The sequence below is a fragment of the Equus quagga genome, chromosome 8, assembly GCF_021613505.1.
Source record: "Equus quagga isolate Etosha38 chromosome 8, UCLA_HA_Equagga_1.0, whole genome shotgun sequence".
NCBI classification, from domain to species: Eukaryota; Metazoa; Chordata; class Mammalia; order Perissodactyla; family Equidae; genus Equus; species Equus quagga.
This window is the reverse complement of record NC_060274.1, coordinates 75,871,125-75,893,183: the sequence shown is the minus strand read 5'-3', so window position 1 is coordinate 75,893,183 and position 22,059 is coordinate 75,871,125. Positions and strand designations below refer to the sequence as shown.

General features: G+C 35.3%; 1 protein-coding gene across 1 annotated transcript in view; it reads right to left on the bottom strand.

The window, feature by feature from the left end:
- HDAC9 (histone deacetylase 9) overlaps positions 1-22,059 on the bottom strand; it is a 654,335-nt gene that overhangs the window by 126,579 nt on the left and 505,697 nt on the right. Inside the window, exons 18-21 of the mRNA XM_046668931.1 lie at positions 17,318-17,373; positions 16,987-17,074; positions 11,256-11,375; positions 10,846-10,943 (exon numbers count right to left, since the gene is read on the bottom strand). Of these exons, the coding sequence (XP_046524887.1) occupies positions 10,846-10,943; positions 11,256-11,375; positions 16,987-17,074; positions 17,318-17,373 (362 nt within the window). The remainder of the gene's footprint in view (positions 1-10,845; positions 10,944-11,255; positions 11,376-16,986; positions 17,075-17,317; positions 17,374-22,059) is intronic.

The following is a 22,059-nucleotide window of genomic DNA, read 5'->3' as shown; positions in this document are numbered from 1 at the left end:
GAAAAGTAATCACTTGGTTAAAAAATGGAAATTGGGCTTCTGTGTTGTAAGGAATGTATGTGCATAACGGTGAAATTCAACACTGGTAAATGATCTGACTGCCTCAAAGTGAAGTTTTTGCCTTCCTACAGTGGCCTTTAACCCTGCCCTTTCCTCCAATCTGAGAAGAGCTGATGTTGATGGAACATATAATGGCCCCTTTCCTGTGTAGTAAAGTCAGCAATAAAGCTTAGTAATTAAGGGTACCAGGGAGGCTCAGCCCAGCAGGCTAGTGGTGTGGCGAACACTTTTAGAACTTCAAACAATATCAAAGTCGCTGAGAAACGGGCCTAGCTCAGTTCTGGTTTGAATTAAGCCTCACTTCCACACGCACTTTTCAAATCCAAGCTCAAACAAGAAAGCCAAGGCCTTCTGGATTTCATTAGAGCCAATTATCTTATCTGTTTCATCTCAGGCCTGACCCTAAGGCTGGCAAACAGCTATTCAGTGCATTTGTGTGGTTGTTTGAGAAAGCCTCCAGTCAGCCAATGGCCTGAGGACCTGCTAATTAAAACACCGTTGCCCCCCTGCCTCTAGTGATTAAATATTTTCAAGCTTTTGTAAATAATTTTTCCATTCTTTGCCCCAAGCCTCAAAGGTCCAATACATGCAGTAATTTATTTAGTTTGTCAGAGAATACTATTGGAAATAGGGACATAATGGAACCTTTGGAAACTTTTATACATCTTCGTACTTCTGAAAGTGACAGTTTATAAATCAGCCAAATGTGTATACTGTTTCTGATGTAATTATGGCCTAATGGCCTTTCCCTTTTGAAGTGATATAGTGTATAACAGGCTTACATTTTGTCAATAATCATATTTCCTCAAATGTCAACATGATATCTAGCATCGGAATTTAATGAGATCATTTAAGTCCTAGAAATTGTATCAACGTATAAGGCCTTCAAGTTTTTTGCCTGTGGGTGGGTCACAGTTGCAAAGACCAGCTTGGGAAGAAGACTAATCAAATTCTCGCTTGCTCTTTGTCTCAAGGACCTGCTAAAGAACACTGTGATTTCTTTCCAGGGCCAACTTCTGAGAAATCAGTGAGTGATATGATAATGCCACTTCAGAAAAAAAAATATTCAGGGAAAATAAGGATATTTAGAATTAAAATTATTGAATTAAACACTTTCCACAGTCTAATTTATATTCAGAGTGATCTGAGAATCTCGGAATGATGCTTATCTTGCAACTGGATTGTGGGGAGGGGAAGGACATTAAGAACTATCTTTATAGCTCTGACAAACACTAAAGTATACATGGGTTTGGTAAACATCCTAGGAAGCCCACCATGGCCCTCCTAACACATGGACTTCCCTGCCCTCCCATGCTCCTCAGGCTTGATATGGCCACATATACCAGAGTGCATGGGACTCCAGACCAGCTCCTCCTGGACCAAAACACAGACAGACTGGGTGAACACACACAGCACACAGACGCTTCTCTTCCCGCCTGCCCCGGGCATAGCCATACAGACTCACAGCTCTTCTAGCCAATCCAGTCATGTTTTATTGGAGGAAAATAAAAATCCAAGGTTTTGTTTGTTGTTGTTGCTCTTTTTGAAGTATTTCAAGAAAAAATGTCGGCAGGCTCATTAGCTGTATCCAGTGTTCACTAACACACCTATGAAAAAGAACTATAGGGCTGAACAGCTTTGCTTCTGTTGTTCCTAAAATGACACTTTGGTCTTATCCTAAATAATAGGCTTTTAATAAAAACATCCACCAAAAGCAAACAATTAAACAATACATAAAGCACCAGGGGGCAAACTCGTGGTTCAGTTACAGTCTGGAGCCATTCCAAAGGAGAACATGTGGGTATTTTACAAGGAACAATATACTTCTCCAAACTTATTATAAAACAACACAATTTTAAATTGAGCCTAATAAGCCCCTCAAATCTTGATACAGGTTTTCATGCTCAGCTCTAACAATGGAATGATCTCTTTACATCCCAATTTCTTCAAAAGTATGTTTAGAGAATTGTGCCAAATATTATATATACATAGTAAACATTATATATATATCTATATATAATAGCATTATATATAAAATATTTATTTTAGAAGACGGACAGAATATTATTTAAATTTTTAAAAGATCAACACTAGTAAAGTAACAGGGGAGTGATCCTACTTTCGCAGTAATTAAGTATTTTTAACGTGGATTCTACATATAATCATTTGATTTTTATCAAATGTCATATACTCAAAAAATGAAACTAAATGGAATATATTCAACACTTGGCAGATTTCAGTTCTCTGAATAATTTAAAATATAATGAGATATTTTTAAACTAAATCAGTGAAATATGACACACATCAGATTTTATTTTTTCTGTCCCTGCCTTTTTCACCTGCTCTGACACTTGGTATAATTATATTTATTGTAGAGAAAGGCATCAATGAATAATTTCTGCAATGATATTTTCAACTCAGATATCCTGAAATATAAAAGGGAATTAATAGTATCAGACAAAGGAGAGGTCTTGGGTACACAAAGCAAAGTTAGAGGCCCAGTGTGGCAACTTTAATATCTAAGAGATTTTTTCTGAAACTGAAAGCACAGAGGGTTAAGTGACCAAGCTTTCTTTGGACTAAAAAACTTTTAAATTATAAATCCATGCCTGCTCCATTCTTGCTCTGGATTGCAAATCACCTTCATTTCTTTGCCTTGAACTATTGTTTGAAAAGGGCTCGTTTGTTTTTGAAATTCAGTCCATTCCAGTAACTCCAACATTGCTTTACTCTCATGAAGTTATGAACCAACAAAAAATATATATCTTAGGTGAACCAATATTTTGTTTTCAAGTACAACAACGTGTATCTTTGTTTAATAGGTAAGATAATATATAGATGCTATTGTCTTTTGTTTTTTTTTTTTTTGAGGTAGATTAGCCCTGAGCTAACATCTGCCGCCAATCCTCCTCTTTTTGCTGAGAAGGAGTGACCCTGAGCTAACATCTGTGCCCATCTTCCTCTACTTTATATGTGGGACGCCTGCCACGGTGTGGCTTGATAAGCAGAGCATAGGTATATGCCTGGAATCCAAACCAGCAAACCCTGAAGCCGGGGCCACCAAAACATATCACAGGAACTCAACCGCTGTCCCAGCCCCTAGATGCCATTTTCTTAACGGCCTTTTCCACAACTGTTTTGTGATGCAAATTATCCCCAAATTGAGATGTAAATGAATTTAAAATTCTCCTGAGGGGCCATCCCCATGGTCGAGTGGTTAAGTTCGCATGCTCTGCTTCGGTGGCCCAGGGTTTCGCCAGTTTGAATCCTGGGCGCGGGCATGGCACCGCTCGTCAGGCCACGTTGAGGCGGCATCCCACATGCCACAACTAGAAGGACCCACAACTAAAATATACAACTATGTACTGGGGGCATTTGGGGAGGAAAAGAAGAAGAAGAAGAAAAAAGATTGGCAACAGTTAGCTCAGGTGCCAATCTTTGAAAAAATAAATAAATAAAATAAAATAAAATTCTACTGAGACTGAAAGATGACTCAATTTCCAACCCCCCCTCTTCTCCCATCCACTGTTTAAATTGTGAAATCTGCACTATAATAGCAAGATATTATTTTGCTAAGCCTTTCCCATTAGAAATCATGCAGCTCATAAGCCCACTGCCCTCCATATGGATGTACAACACCAATGCTGCTCTTTGGAATAGAAGATGCTTAGACAACCAGTACCGAGAACTGTGGTGCCCACAAGAAAGATGGGCAGATTCATAACAGATACAAAGACAAATCCTCGCCCTTCTAAAAGAGTGCCAGAGGAGTTTCAATGTCTGCATAAATGGGAACAGATGTTGATTTACAAGTTTCATCTATATGACATCAAGTCATTGGGTAAAATACGGAAATTTGGGTCTATCATCCAGATGTTTGATGTTATGCAAAGACTTGGACTACTCTCTGAAAGTCCTGCCTACCAGAAAATGGTGTAAACTGCAGGCCTGTACCTCAGAAGTAATATCTGAACAGACTTTCTGTTGAACAGAGGTTTCCCAAAGATGATCCCTCTATCTGGAAAAATTAATAAGTAAATTTCTGTTAGTAAACATTATATTTATCTAGTTCTCAAAAAAGGAATTACAAATTTATATTTATATTAATTAAATTTAAATTAATTTATTCATACAAAAATTCTGTCTCTTTTTTCACATTATTTGTCATCTCAATAAATTTAGTTTTAATAAACTTCAGGTGTGAAATCATGGAAATGGAAGAGAATTATTCAGTTTCAAGAAAACACAGCTAAGACCCAAAAGGCACTGAAATTTGGTGAATAAATAGCTGTTCAATGAGATAGAGGATAAGTAACTTTCATTTGGTTTTGTCTTACCACTAAATGAAGAATAATCTTAAAATATTCACTAAAACTGTGAAAAAAGTGTGACTCCATAGTTTCTTAATTATATTTATCTTCCATTCTGGCTATGTCATATGATAATTAACTGCACAACAATTCCATTATTAGATGAGATGATTTAAGTTGATAAATTGATCTGAGTTGCTTAACTGGCCAAAGGATCTACTATTTCTGGCCTAAAAAGTTTCACAATAATATTTTGTGGAAAGCTTTCATTTCCTGATATCTCTGAGTATTACACATATGTTGGGAGGATTTTGTGCAAGGCAAAGGTTTTACAATCCACTATTCCATCTTGAAAATAAAAATAAATCATTTCTAGTCACGCAAATTGCTTTCCTTCTTAGAACTGCTGGGGAAAAGAGTTAATTGAACATAGCTACTTTTTTAATTAGTCCCTACTATTTTGAAAACTGTATAATTGCTAAACAAATTCCTGGAAATTTTTGGCTTTAAAACTTCTAAGTCAGAAGGGAAAAATGTTGTTTTAAAATTTTTATAGTTCATCTTACCTTTTAAAATAATAATGAAAACTATGTTGTAGCATTTGAACTATTTTAAGTAGTTCTTCACTGCAGATAATATAATTCACCTTTCAAAACTTCAAGTACTTCAAGATACTTCCTGGACTTTTTACCTGAGATCTGTACCTTCTAATAATATCATATCTCTTTGATGCTCAGCTCAAAAATGAAATTTACAAGTTTCCCAAGGAAGACAGGTGTGCACAAGATCAATTTACTCCCAGGGTCAAAGAGCAGAAATTCTAAGGGTATCTAGAGACACACACCTACAGAAATTGTAATTTTTTGATGAAAATTGGTACAATATGTTGCACAGATGAAAGAGAAAAAAAACGTTCTTAAACTATACTTACTGCTGAAACTAAAGAGCAGATAGACCTGACAGCTTTCTAAAATTTATTCCTATGGATCTTTTTCTTCTGACCTGTTCTGATAAAACTTCCTGAAACATCTCTACCTGCTGAATATAAAGAATAAAATTTGGACAATGAATAAAACTGTGGATCATACCAGCAGGAAATTCATATGTATTGCTCTTCATTGAAATAAAATATTAATAGATGAAAATCATTACTGCTTTGTTCCCAAGATTGATTGACAAGTTTGGATTTGAAGCCCACATCTTCTTTATTAGCCAAGTTTTTCAGAAAGAAAAAAATGTGGGCTTGATTTGTGAGCTATGATAAATGGTCTTGGAAAGATGGTAGTAGGGCCAATTTGATATGTACAGTATTTCATATTGGCAAATTGTTTCAAGAAATTTCACCCTCATTTCCAAAATGTCTTCGACATCCTTGGGAAAATACATACTATCATGAGCATAATATATTTGGTTGTCACTAACAATTGAGAATCCATTTCAAGACTGGGAAGTATCCACCACATCTCTTATAGACAAAATAAGACCCCCAATTACTTTGCAGTATTGAGAATAATTTTTAGATGATAACAAGTCATTCTTTATTTAAAAATTGAATCTAAAAGTTCATTTATTGCTCTATGTTCTATTAAAATTTAATTTGGTATTTCTCAAGTTCAATTATATACTCATTCCAAAAAATCCAAATATATAAATAAGAAGAAAATATTTCTTTTAACAAAGTAGGAAAGAATATATTTTCCATTGTAAATAGTCTGGTTATCAAAAGGAAGAAAAATTATAGGGGTTTCATTTGATAGACTCTCTTAGTGTGTCAGATGACGGAAAGGCACAAAGAGAAGTGGCTTGGAGTTATTATATGGTACAAGGGTAGTGAAAATCTAGAAATTATTTTCAATTTTAAAATAATGTTACCAATTTAGATGTCCAAGCCAAATGTTGGACAGGCTAAAATGCATTTGCGAAGAATTTCTCACTACACTATTGTTTTGTCATCACTACTTTTGACAGAGTAACTACAGTTTATAGCTTGGGGCCAAAGGAGTACTGTCTCCACAGTCACACTTGTTGCCACTGAGTCCCTGATCACCACTTACCAGCTGTGTGACATCAGGAAACCTACTGCAATTGAAAAGGAGCTTGGTATCTTCATCTGAAAAATGGGAGCACTCAGCTCAATAACTCATAAAGATGAAAAGAAATAAGCAACTAGGATATACTAAGTCCTCAATGAATGTCCTACATTACTATGTTATTATTATTACATTGCTATTTTTTATAATGGTATTATTTTCCATCTCCTTAGCATGAAATTACATTAAATACGATAAAAATAAGAAAAGTAACCATAAAACAATATTTACGTAGTTGTCATTACCACCAACCAGAGAGACTATAAATATTTACTATGGTTCCATCTCATTTCTCAGACAGAATTTAGCAACCTCTTTTTCAGTCTATGTGTTTGACAACATTATTTATAAGTCAGTCCTCTAAAAGTAGTTAGAATGACAACGATATGTTTGATAAAACAATAAGGAGAGAAAATAAAACATTGTACTTATTTATGTGCCCTGCCCAAAATTATCTATCATCATTCCATGATAAATTCAACCACTCTAAGAAAACTCCAGGCTGACCCTCATTGACTAGTTGTCTGAGGAACACTTGCTCCATGAATACGACAATAAAGGACTCTATTCTCTGCTCTCAAGTTAAATGCACATTTTATTTTTGCCACAAGCAGAGGAGGAACCGTAGGAAGCCGTGGTTCCTATTTTAAAGATCTGCATCTTTAAGAGAATGGAATTGATGATTTGACTGATGAACTGAGGATAGATATGCTATCTAGTCAAGTTTCCAGTCACAGTTTGGTATTAATGGATTTTAAATTTGCTTATATCATTAAAGCAAACAGGTATGAATCAAAGACAGGAGAAAGAGATATATGCTGTTTGGACTGTTTGTATGTACTCATCTGATTTAATTGCTTTGACTATGTAACAACTATACTAATTTTTAAATATTATAGTTGGTTATATGGTCAAAGAATTTTAGTGAAGGCTACATTTACTAGCACAAAACGTTTTTATTAAATAGAGATACTTCATAAGTAGTGAAAGAAAAAATCGGTAGTTTACAATAAAAATAACAATGAAAATTTTGACTAGATATTTATTTTCTCAATTAGACAACTCCTCCAAATTCCCTTTTTTAGTTGACTTCCTGACAACTTCAGTGAAACAAATCATTCTGGGTTAGAGGTTTCCCCTGAGATGAACATCCCTGAAGAGCTGATTTTTATAGACCCTTTGTCTTTTGGAAATCCTCATCATTAACAAATTTTAATTCTGGTATTTACAGATTATAACACACTGGTTTGGGAAGCTGTGATTTTTAAAATCAGAACTTGTTTGTATCTAAGCAACCAAAATAAATAGCTCTATGCCATTCTCTTAGTTAGTCCTCAGTGTGTCAAATGAATCATTTATTATTTCATTAAAACCTTCTGAATTTAAGGAGCTTCTACATCTTTTTTGAAATTAAAAGGTCACACAAGGACTGTCATTCATTCACTTATTTATTTATGTATTCAATAAAATAGGCACAATTTCAAGGACTACTAATATCTTACTTCTGCATTAGAAATTGCTACTCAGTTTTTTAAACACTTGGAAATGTTTTATTAGATTTATCTAGAAGCATGAGATCCATATTGTCTCTTGCCCACTATAAACAAACTATTTAAATGGTCTTATATAAATAATCACTTTAACATTTGCAGGACTCTTAAAGAGTTAATCTTCAGAAAAAATAATGTGTCCAGTGCTCATCTGGGGACTATGGAGAATACAAGAACCATTGGAACAATCTTTTGAAGTGATTGAAACAGAGACTGTTTAGCAGGCATTCAGCAAAATATTTGTTGAATGAAGAGAAGATGTCTGACATTGATATAAGCAAATGAATGGGTGTTCAGAGTTCCCTGTAAATCACACTCTTCAAGGGGCCAAGAGATAGTAAGGTTTCATGTAGCCCCCTCAGACTTTTGCACTTCACTTAATACCAGGGGTTTCTAAAGCTTCTATTGTAGTCAGCATCATTCCTTCCCTCTTCTCTGACTCATTCATTTATTCATTGACTCATTCAGTCAATATTGTTGAATGGCTGTTTGCCAAGCTTCATACTAGGGATTTGTCACTTAGGTCAAGAAAGAGATGGTCTTAAGTTTTGGTAAAAGTTCACTGTGCATTACCACTCCTTAGTCTTTTAAGTCATGAACAATAGAAAAGAACAGCAGTGTAGTGTGACAGAAAAAGCAGAGATTTTAGAGCCATAAACTAAGTTGACAACATGGTCCTTCAAATTTATAGTTCTGTGGCTTATACAAACCACTTAAGAATTAGCCATAATGTCTATACAGTTTCTAATCTAGGACCTATCATGTCAGACTCAATAAAAATAGTCACGATTATTTTATAAAATGGTAACTTTGCCAATATACTTTGGTTGAAGATAAAAACATATTTGCTATTAATATACATGATTACCACACTGGGAAGTTTAGAAAAGTTTGCTAATATAAAAAGTCCACATTCCAGGCAAGGAGAAGGTGCCATTCTCGAGGACATTTAGCCACTTTCAGGAGCACTCGATTCCATTTACCATTTTAATAAAAAAATAATAACACACACTTAATACCTGTTTTCAAATTATTTAATGAAATTGTTGTGCTCAAAGGGATTCTTCAAAAAAGATCTCACCTACCATTTACTTTGTGATGTGAGAACAAATAGATACAAAATATAAATGGTCCCTCCCTGCTGTGCATGCATGATCCATTTTTATGTAAAGCTATAGTACACAAATATTATTATGATAATAAAAAAACTAAGAAATCTGCATTGCTGATCAATGGATACAACAATATGCTACAGTAAGGTTGACAACTTAATGTGTGTATCAAGCAAGTTATCTGGTTAACTTTGTAAACAGACAAGTAAATTCATAAGTGTAATAATATTAAAGTCTATTATCCCATAAGAGTTCCTTTAAGATATTAATAACGTTTGTCAAGTTGCAAATATAGGCAAATAGAATTCATAGCATTGACATCCCAATAGATTCTAAATACAGTTTTTAAATTTTACTGCTAATCAACACAAAAATGTTCACAGACAACCCAAATCTTACAGTAAATAAACTTATTTCAACTATGTTTTCTATAAATAGTATAGATAAATGAGTCTATATTTTTTTCCAAAGTACAAGTCTAAATGTGGGTAGAATTTTCCTTACTATCTCAAATATCAGACAAAATATATTTATTTTAAATGTGGTTTCTTGAAAACAGTGATTTTCTATCATTTTTCCTGAGCCTGTTTTCAAATGAGAAATGACCCTCAAATGAGAAATTGAAATATGCATAATACATAGGACCCACCAAAACTTCACTTATTCAAAAATTTCCCTACCTTTCAAATACATTAGCAACAGAATTTTCCCCTTGGGAATTTATAAATGGTACATTTCAAAACAATGAATGCTTCTAAACTTTTTTATCATGTAGCTGTTTGCTTTTGCTTTCAACTAAACAAAATATCCCCAAAAATCATGCATTACCAATAGGTTAAAATCTCCTAAAATCTTGCAATGAGGCACATAGTGACACAATCTGATATTTCTCCTTAAAACAGAGACCTTTCCAAGGACTGAAAGTTCTTTTAAATTCCAGAGAACCAATGCCTTTTTGAAAAAAATTCCATATCCAGCAAGAAAGCTTTTACTTTGTTGTATTTCTTGTTTAAATTAATTTTAAAAGTTATTTGCTTAGGGGAAAAAATGGAGCAGAAGGCAATGTTTATATATATATTTCATTTAACTGTCTACACTTTGTAGAGAAACTGAAAACAACCAATTAATTAGTTGATGTTTTAATGTGAGAGGGAAAAATATACATATCATGAGAGGGAGAAGTCATTTACCATGAAACAAGATTGCCTAGGTCAATGTTTCTAAAGTGAGCTAGCTCCTCAGAACGAAGAATGCTAAGGGTGTTGTGTGCAAAATGGATTCTCTAGTCCAATGAAGCTTGAGAAATGCTTGTTCAACAAAGTTAAATAGGTAGTGAAGGACTTCTCAGAGCATTTAATATGTTAATGTCCATTCTAAATTACATCATATGTCATAATAGGCAGAATTTTCCAGAACTACTTAATAATAAAATAATTTTTTCCTTTCTTTTTCGCAGGGACAGGGGAACATGACTGAGCCATTAGCCAATATACTTGTACAACTACAACTAGATCTTGATTTTTTCTTATACACATTCCTTATGTGGCTTTGTAGCAATATTCAGGTGCCCCAAACCAAACATTTTTTTGGAGCTTTGATGGAAGGACTCCTTTAGCCACTTTACCTTAGTTAGAAATTTATAGTTCTCTTTTACATTTGGTGTTGTTTCTTTCAATGGACATTTGTTTTCTAATTTGCTACTTTCAGAGAAAGAAGTACCAACCTGAATGCTTCAAGGTACTCAATATCTCCCATGGGGGGATCAAGGCCACCTGTCCAGGCAATGTTTATATTGTATCCTTCTCCAAGGCCTGTTCCAACCTAGGAAGAGAAAAACCACACCACAGTGGGTAGAGGAGGGCACAGGAAAGAAAGCAAGAAGAGAGGAAAACAAACACATGTGAGCTCTTGAAATAAACATCAAACAACATGTCAAATCAGCCCAAGCTTGCTTGACAACCAGTGCTCTGGGTTATGCACTTGTTCTGCACTGGTTCTTGGTCCCGTGGGACAATTCAGTAATCTCATGTAATTTAAAACACCAGCAAAGGACAAGAAAATTAGGGGTAATCATGCAATGCAATTACCTGAAAGATACAAATAAAAGTGGGGCTCTAAAGAAATAAACCGAACCTCATTTGGGGCTCCACTGCCAGGGAAAAAGTTCCCTTCATCATAGCGATGGAGTGAAATATACAGGATGCTGGGGTCAGCATAAAAGGCCTGCTGTGTACCGTTTCCATGGTGAACATCCTACAGGGAAAAGAAAACAGACGACAAATACAGTCACGTCTAACTCTGTGCTGAGACGACCTTTCTGATTTCTAGTTCCCTGTCTTTCTACCTCACCTTCCTCCTCATTTTCTGTCTTCTCACTGTGTCTCTCTTTCTTTCTCCTGTTCAGTCGGCTTCCACACCACCCCCTTTACTTCCTGAACTTTCAGGCAAATTACCCTTTAATGCACTCATTTTTTAAACTGGCTTCTAAAAATCAGGAAACCACAGCGAGCATGCCCTGGAGACTCCAGATGAGCAGTCATTGAGAAAGCCCAGTCCTTTGGTACAATTAGATATTTATACACCGGCCCTTTGTACTCTTTGCTTCAGTGATGGAATCTCGCATCCTGTTTTATGGAGGAATTTTATGACTTATTAACTGCCAACAGTTCATAACCCCTCAGGCTTAATTAACTAGCCTCATTGGCCTCTGAAGAAAGACTAATGTTTAAACTACAAACTAGTATTTTGCAGAAGGATCTATGGCTTACAGAGCATTTTCGCAATTCTTGACAGAACACTAAACATACGTGTATGCATTGATTTGCCAAGTCCCACCATTAAGGTCAAAGGCTTTGCAACCAGCTGAGTAAATTGGCTTTCTTGAAGCAGTCAGTTCAGTTAGCAATCCCTCAGCAGTTAGAATCACTTGAAAAGAGATGCCAGATGCAAAATGGACTTCATACTTTATTTTGGTAAAATCGTGACAGTAAGATTCAAAGACACAGGAGCATGAGCTCATTAGCTATTAAATCATTTGGGTCAAAGCAGAAAGATGGCATGGGGCTTTATGCAATCTTGTCCAATCTGCCTAATTTTAATATTATAACATGGCTCTCTTCCCAGCTTCCTTTCTCCTCTTTTTTCTTTACCCACACCATTCCCTCTTCCTGCTAAAAAAGAAAAAAGCCTGTGTCATTAGATGAATGAAAAAAATTCTTAGGATATTTGAATATCATAATGATTCAAAACTTAGTTCTTTTTCTTAATTGTTTTATGATATAGACATACGCTGGAATTGACAAAAGAAATAGGAAAAATAAAATTAACAGCATTTTAAAAAACTTTTCAGTAAAAGACCTCAAGTGTTAAGCATCTCAATTAACATGCTTCCTAATATCTTCTGGACAAAAATAAAATAGACGACTCTTAAAAGTGAATAATGTACATATTTGTATTTAATAGAATATACTGCCACATATATAATATATACAGTTTTGAGTTTTGTTGTAAAAAAGTTTTGGTCACTTGTAACTATATACTTATATTGTACTTTATATCAGTGAGAATCACACTATTTTCCACAACAATTCCTACAATCTTTGAGTCAGGCACTATATTAAATACCTTGCATAGATTATTTAACAATTCTATGAGGTATATGGTATTATCTCTAATTTAGAAGACAGGTAAACTGAGACTCACTTAGAGAGTTTCAGTAATTTACTAAGAACATACAGCCAGTAAGTTGCAAGAATGGCTCTTGAATCCAATTCTCACTCCAAAGGCCAAACTCATAACCATTATACTGTTAACTTACATTCATTATCTCTTTGATCCTCTTACAAGCCCGTGAAGTGAGATTGGTGTTCATTATTGCTCCTTATTGAGGTTTATAGAACTTGTCTCCACTTCAACCTCCAGCCCAGAACTCCCTCACGAGACACCCCCAAAGCTTCCCTTCAATGGGTTCTGAAAGCCTGCACTGAGCTTGCTATCCACAGTGTATATATACACTAATCTTCTTCCTCTTTTATATCGTACACATATCCAAAATCAATTAAGAAATCATAAAATATTGGGGAAGATAGGCAAAATTCTAGAAACTTGTTCCTGCTAAAGGCATACACATCAGGAAAAAAAAACAGTTTACAAAAAATATAGTAATTCCTGGATTTCTGAATGTTCAAAGGAAAGGAAAGAGGAGATAGCAAAACTATTTTCCTTTATGGGAACAAAAATGAAACAACTTAAGCTAAAATGTCTTTTAAGTTTGCTACTGAATACCTAGAGGATTATCAAACAAAATACATTGAAAACAACAGTGAAAGAACGTTTGCATTTCCACTATACAATAGAATTTTTAGTTAGTATTGTAAGAAAAGTTTTGCTCCGGCTCTAAATGCATTCACACTTTGAAAACCAGAATAATATTTCCTTGATTAATTTTGTTTCTTTAATGACGTTGTGAAGGCTTATTTAAGAAGGTCAAATAAAAGATGATAATTTGTCTTTAGAAAAATGTTTTGGGTGCTTAGTGTTGCATAAATTTCTGAATAAGAAATATAGTCTTGCCCACAGCATAATAAACTGTCAAAGACATTATTCACTAAATACACAAATCCATTCTAACAATACTTGGATAATTTTTTATCCCATATTCATATTCACAAAGTATCTAGAGATAAAGATAAGTTCAAATATGTCTTTTGTTTTGGGCAACAAGTTACAATATAACCTTGTGAATTTTTTTGTTCTTTTTTTATTCAGCTTTCTCTACTGCAAAATATTCATACAAAGTATCTACTGCTCAGGTAAGATCTGAGGATTTTTTCTCTCCATAGCAACAAGTATATACTAGACTAATATAAGAACATTATTGGTGATTATGAGGAATTGCTATAGTAAGGAAATGAACTGAATCATTAAATGCCTCAAAATAGACCTTGCATCTAAAGAGTTGCTGGAAAATGCTGAAAAATTATTTCAATATTTTACTAATTAAAAATATACTCTGAACATTTACTCTATACAAGGATTTAGCATGCATATATTTTCATTACAATGTTAAAATAGCTTTGAATAAATCATATATTCTACCAGCTAATGTTATCACTTGTAATTATTTAGTATAGGCACTCGTGACAAGGCTCTTTGGATAAGTTTGGTACATCACCAAAAATGGATTGCCCAAAATGTAAGGACATTTTAAGTGACTCTTCTTTTATGAAGAAAGCCTAAAACATGTTATTTTCAACTGAAAGTCACATTACATAAAAGCTACCTGAGTCATGCAGGCAAATCCTACTTCTAGGACAGGTTCATGCCCTGAACACATGATGGCCAGTCTCTTGCAAGTTGCACCTGTTCCCTCCCCTCACCAATCTGAAGGTCTTTGGAATCTGCCCCAGAAGGTGAACTGGAATGAATAAGCTTCTCAGATCAACTGGAATCATTCCTGCCTAAAATACTCAACGCCTCTGAATTTGGCTGTGGTCCCAAAAAGGAGGTGAATTAGAGCTCTGGCTCCCTATTTCCTAGGCATATAAAAATGCTGAAGGTAGCTGCCGGACAATGGACTAGTTCTGTCTTCTCTTGGCCCAAGATTTTGTGGAGCCGGTTCACATCCATTAACTAAAGTTAGTGATTTTGGATATGCAGGAATGAAGCTTTTTTTTGCCATTAAAGAACCTTTTCCTCTTCTCCTTTGCTAACTTGCAGAATAGACCTGTCAGCCAGGAAGAACGGATGTTTCAGCGCCACGTGGCACTTTAAAACTTCCTTCTCAGCAGCTGAAAGAAACAGGGGAATTTCCTCAAAGTATCCTGCAGCTGCAGAATTTGGAAGACTTAAAAGAAAGAATATGCCGGCTGGTGGTGATCTCAGAGGCAACCCTTTGGACAGAACTTCATATATTCAGAGAATTTGAAACAAAAACTTCTCCTCTACTACAGCCTGCTGGGAACTCAGTATCCTTGATGATTGGATAATGAAGCAAACTCATAATCAAAGGCCAGTAAGCTTACAGGACTCTCCTTGGAGCTACCAAGCAACTTATTTTATAAATCATATTAAATTATCTCCAGAAGTCTTTTATTCTTATATTAGCATACAAACCTTTACACACAAATCCTCTGAGAAACAAAGTATCCATCTATCACAAGCTAGGCATTTCAGCTTTCAAGTCTATTGTACAATTCATTCCTTTAGAGTTTGGACGTCATAAATGTGCTTTCAAAGGGGACTCAACAATTATCTTCACAGAACCATAAAACGGTAGCAGAAGAGACTCCTCAGAAAGTAATACTAAAATGATTCAGAAGGATAGGATGAACAGTTTACCAACCTATCTTTTGTCTTCATCTGCTGTACTTTATTCAAGTTTGTGGCTTATCTCTCTAGCAGAACTTACAATACTAGAGCATATTAAATAAAAAATTTTTTAAAATTTACTGTCTTGTAAGTCATGCAAACCAGTTATTTATTATTTAATTAATTTAATAATTATTTAAAATGTCATTTTGTATATATAAAATAGGGAAAATAGGTACTGATTCCTCATTTTCATAAAATTTTAAGACCCTGCTGCTATAGTATATCTAGGCCTTCAACACATTTTTTCAATGGTGAACTATGACCTACATTGAAACCTAAGCATGTTTGGAAAATACATGGAAAGTTGGCTTTCAATATTCTCAGCTCCAAAGTGCTTGCAGGAAAGCTACAATTCAGCGTGTGGAAAACATCTATTCCTACCAAGCACTAGAAATGGTTATCCGTCTTTCATTCCTTTTATCTTCATTTTGCGCTAACTATTTCTTCACATGGCTTTGTTTGTGCTCTCTCAACCCTTTGGTGTGCCTGCTTAACTGAATCCGAGGGCTGGACGGTGAGGCCACGACTTCCCAATAAGATTTAATTATGAGTGCAGATATGAACAAGATTTAGACTATTAAGCCTTGCACTTCAAAAAAACCTTTAACATATTTTGCCTTTAAATCTTTTATCACCTGCAAAAATTAATTAAGTGCAGATGTAGCAGGTTCGCTTTGGATGCCAGGGTTCATTTCCTGTCTATGCTTTGTCAGACAACCTATTACACCTCCTCATGAACTGGAGGCAAACCGAAAACGGGGCTCATAAATCACCAGTCAGCTCTAGTTCGCCCTGTCCTGGGTTGGTCCTTTTGTATGGGACAGATCTCCAGCTCATTACTCACGGATATACTATAGACAACATGCCAAGTGTCATCTGCATTTAAACAAACCATTTGTTAAACAAATTATAACTCTATTGTGTAAGAATGCATCATGTTAAAATGCAAGACTAACCTAATGCCTCTGACTTTTAATCACTAAAGGTTCCTGCCGGGAGTCATCCCAAACTGGCATACGTGATCTGAGATCTTTTCAGAAAGAATGACATGCTGACTTGTTTTAATAATACCACTCTTGCACAACAAGTGACATGATTGCTAACCAGGGGAAGTAGCCAATTGGTTACCAAAGCAACAGCATTCTTTCCAGCACATCTGACTATTTAAAGTCTATATTCTGTAGGGAAAAGTAAATTCAGGTTCTGTTGGGTTATTTTAACTGTGGAAGTATCAATTCATTTAAGGATCATAAAAGTTGCCCTGATCTGCGCCTTCTTCTCATTAAATTGCAGTTAACACCATGAAAGTGAAACGTGAATGTTTATGGTTTCAGAACTGCAATCTTGAATTTAATGAGTTTCCACATTCAAAGGAAACGCACCCTTCAGTTATTTGTAAGTGCTAAAAGCAAGACAACCTAACAGAGAAATATAAATTCACTCCCTTTTATCTAGAGTTACTGAAAATGCAGCTCTGGCCAGGAATACATACCAGATCTACAATCAATATCTTGCTTATATTTAGTTGGTCTCTCAAGTATTTGGCGGTAATTGCAACCGAATTAAAAAAGCAGAACCCCCTGCGGAATAGAGAAGAACAGAGAAATAAGAAAGCAAATCAGCCAGGAAAACCATTATAAATAATGTTCAGAGCATTTTTAAAAATGCTATATGATCTCTGAAGCCATAAATCTGCTTCTGGGAGTACCTCGCAAGATTTTTCAGTCCATCTGTTAATAATTAGAGGCTTCAGAGACATGCACAGGGCAGGTGACCGCCAGGAACCGTGGCGCTTGAAGATGGGCAACAGTTCCTATACTTACATGGCTGTGGATTCTTCAGCGTGATGGCCAGGGGGCCTCACAACAGCAAACCCATTCTGCAAGAACAAGACAGGTTTTCATTGATCAGCTATGGGGATATTGCTTGGATCTCCATGTACTACAGGGCATCAGGAATACACAAAAAAGACTGAGGTCTATAAGAGGCTTCAGAGCTTGTTTTCTTGCTCCCATTACCGATTCATAGAATGAACAGAAACAATATATATCATCATATTTTCTCAGATAGTGTCTCAAAAAGAAGGCTCCCACAGAGCAAGGAGAACAGGAACTTGGGAGTTGTACCTAGCTGGTAAATGTGCACGTCAGCTGTTAGACTAGCATGATCCACTTTCAAGAACAATTTATTTTATGACACCAACATCCTACATAGGGAGAAGAAATTTACTCTTGGTGCAGGTTTGAGTCAAAGTTCGGAAAGACCAGGGAAGATCCAAAGTCAAAATTCTTTAGCTGGATTCCCACAATGGTTATTTCCACTACAATGTCAGCAAAATGATAAATTTACACTCACGCACTCACATACACACAAAAGAAACCCCAGAAAGGTGAAAAAGAGAACAATGGAAAGCCCATATTTCTTCCAGTCTATAAATTTAGCTTGGACAACTGCCAAGACTTGCAACTTATTGGATTCCCTAAGTCAATTTCTAGTGCACATTCTGGAATTTTATAAAGAATTCCAGGGCTGAATAGCAATCAGATCTATCCATGATCAAGGAATGCCTTAACCTCCAGATTAGTTGGAATGCATCACGGAAAGCTGAAGTAACTCCAGCATGAAGGCAAGGAACTATAAATCCTTGCAAAGCCAGCATGCTCAGAAAAGTTGGGTTGCTTGACATGAAAAAAAAAAAATCATTTATCAGATGTTTCACACCACCTTTCACTTAACTATGATTCAAGTAACATTCTCAAAGGAGAATGTTTCTTTAATACATGATCCCAAAACTTTTGAAATAATTTTACTATACCTCAGGGATATTTTTTTCAAATCTTACTACAAGCATAAAGATAATATTAAGAAAAAAAATCTATTCCCTAGGGCTTTAAATATATATAAGTTTTTGCAGAACCTTATGGTAATAAACACACAATGAGTTAATTTGCTATATATTTTCATTCATATACATAATAATATTCTCAGAAGCAAATCAGAAGTCAAATAATACAATATCAGTTACTAATCTAGGAATGGTGATAAACATATTCCCTGTTCTTGTCTTAAGATGCTTACTACCTCCCTGGTAATAAGAGACTAACATGAAAGAAACTATTAATGAACAACATAAGACAATAGACACCGAAATTTTAAGATTGTAGAGCAGGACTCTAGAGCGCTATAGAACTTTTGAGAAAGGAGAATACTGTAAAGATTAGAGGGGTGCAATATATTTTATTGGGAAAATAATACGGTGAAAATAACAACAAATATAATATAAGGCAATATAATTAGCATGTTACAAACATAATTAGCTTAATAGTATTATCTTTTATAATTCAATTACAAATACCATGTTTTATGGGTAAAGGGTATGACTAGACAATACAAAGAAGAAAACATCCAGTGATCAATATCTATCAGAAAAAATACTCAATTAGTAATTAAATAAACACAGATGAAAATCCCAATGGGAAGCCATTTTTCCACTCAGGAAATTAGAACTTTTAAAAATACTCTATGCTGACAACAGAGTGGTGCCTTATGTACTCATAAAGGCTGCCTGTAGGAGGATAATTTATCACAGCCTTTCTGGAAAATAATCCACCTCTATATCTCTATACCCGTTTAAAAAACATTTCCCCTTTGCATTAGTAATCTACTTAGATAATTCTGGCCCCAAAGGTGTTATTAACTGTGTAGACATGTATTTATGTCAAAGATAATGTTTTATTTACAATAGGAGAAAATGGGAATTATCTAAATCGGCCAATATTAGGAGAATGGTTAAATGAAATATGGTATATCTATACCATGGAATATTAGACAGTCATTAAAATTTTATTATAAATATTTAAAGTCACAGAAAAGACATCAATTTTAGAAATATTAGTGTTAAAAATAATATACATAGTATGAATATCTGAGTAATGGTATTATGTGCATTATTTTTAATTCATAATTTCATATATTTTCCAAATGGTTTTACAACAAATATTAATTATTTCAGAGTGAAAAAAATTATAAAATAAAGAGAAAGTTGAGAGGTATATTTTAATGAGTCTTACAGAAACAGTTGTGTTCACAAAGGTCGAAAAAGGATTTAAAGGGTATTTGGGGCAGGGGGAAAAGCATAAACAATGGCTCAGAAGAAAGGACTTCAGAAAGTACTATATATACAGGAAATCAGTCTAAATAGAGTTCACTTTAAGGAACAAAATGGAAGTGAAATCTCACAGGTAATTAGCAACATTCTGGAGGAGAAAAAGCCAAATAGAATTTGAATTCCATCTTCCTCTTTTCTCTTACAGCCAAATTCCTTGAACTAAGGGCCTGCCTTTCCTTTTATAATCTTCCACAGTAACTTCCACCATTCTGCTAAATTGTTTCTGAAACTGCTTGATTTGGGGTTGAAAATTTTCTTCTTTTTGTCAATTATAAACCTTTTCTCAGTAATCATGACCCACTCAAACTTTCCATTGTGCTCCCAGGAATGGCCAACTCCCCTACATTTTCCATGTCTTGTCTGAGTGCCCCGCTTTCCTTAGCTGAAACCTGGCAAGGCTACTTCTCTCACAATCTGCTTAAGCGGTAGCTGTTTCCTTTCTCAAACCTCACAAACCTTCCTGCAGCATAAGATGGAGCTAGTGTTCTCCTTTCTCACTGCTGCTTTGAGAGCAGGAAGCCCACTGCACCCACCCACCACAACACTCTCTTGTGAAAAAGGATTAGATCACCCAGAAAGAGAGAAGATAGAATACAATAAAATAACCAAGACTGAGTCCTGGGCAGTCTGGCTCCTTTGCCCTCCTGTTACACTAGAACATGTGTTAGTCCTCCTAAAATCTATCTCCCCACCCACAGTTAGGATCTCATCCCCTCTTACTTTTCCACTATCATTTATGTTTTTCTCAATAACATAGTAAATTCATATTAAAATTCCCAATTATACACAATTCATTGAAATTTAAATAGACTCAAGTTTATGCCACCTTGACAATAAAAGTATATACGTATATGTTCAGTAACACAATACAAATATATATGTATACATACAATATACTATATGTATATCTCCATCCTTAATCCCATTGATCTCTCCAACTGCCACACTTCTTTTCTTCCACTTTTAACAGCTAAAATTCTTTAAGCTGGTTTATCCTGCTTTCTCTTTTCTCCTTTTCCTCACCTCTGCCTCAGTCATCTATCTCTAATTTATCTTCCACCTCCATTAGTCCACTAAAGAAGCTTTTACTAAGGTCTCCAAAGGCCTCTGTGTCACTAAATCCAATGACATTTTTATGCTCTCAGCCTATGTGATCCCTCATTAGCTTTCAACACTATTGGCTATATCTTCTTTTTTAAACATTCTCTTCCCTTGGCTTCTGTAACTTCATACTCTTCTGATTTCCTTCTCTCTCTTTCTACTTCCTAATAAGTCTCCCTTGAAGGCTCATACTCCTCAGTCGGCTCATTAAGTATTGACGTTACTCAAGGCCCAGTCTTAGACTTCTCTTTTCCTCTTTCCACACTTACTTCCTAGGCAACGCTACCACTCTCATGGATTCAATCACCAACTATGATCAGATACTTTACAGATTTCTATTTCTGTTTTTTAGTTTTTATTTTTAATTTCTTTTCAAATTCTTTTTCTTTTTTTAGATTGGCACCTGAGCTAACATCTGCTGCTAATCTTTTTTTTTTCTTCTCCTCCAAAAAGCACCCCCAGTACATAGCTGTATACTCTAGTTGTAGGTCCTTCTGGTTGTGCCATGTGGGACGCTGCCTCAGCATGGCCTGATGAGCAATGCTAGGTCCACGGCCAGGATCCAAACCAGTGAAACCCTGGGCCATCGAAGTAGAGTGTGAACTTAATCACTGGCAATGGACTAGCCCACAGATTTCTATTTGCAGGATGAATCCTCCCCTGACCACCAGACCAAAATATCAGCCCACCTACTTGATATCTTCATTTGGATATCTCAAAGTCACTTCAAATTCAATATATCCAGGTTCAAACTCCTGATCTTCTCTCAGTCTTCTCTAACTTACCAATGATACAATAATTCATCCAGTGGCTCAAGTCAGGGATTAATGAGTTATCCTTTATGGCTTCCTCTTCCTATTCTTCCTCCATCTCATTTTAATTCACGACCAATTCCTGTTGATTTTGCTTCTAAATATCACTCAAATCTATGTACAGTAGTCCCTTCTTATCTGTGAGGGATACTTCCAAGACCCCCAGTAGATGCCTGAAACCATGGGTAGTCCTGAACCCTATATATACTATACTGGTAGCCCTTCGTATCCACATATTCCGCATCCTTGGGTTCAACCAGTCTTGAATGAAAAGGCCTACGATGGTTGCAACTGTATTGAACATGTACACACATTTTTTGGGTCATTATTCCCTAAACAGTATAATATAACTATTTATGTAGCATTTACATTGTATGAGGTATTATAAGTAATCTAGCAATGATTTAAAGTATATGGGAGGATTTCATAGGTTATATCAAATACCACACCATTTTATACAAGGAACTTGAATGCCCATGGATTT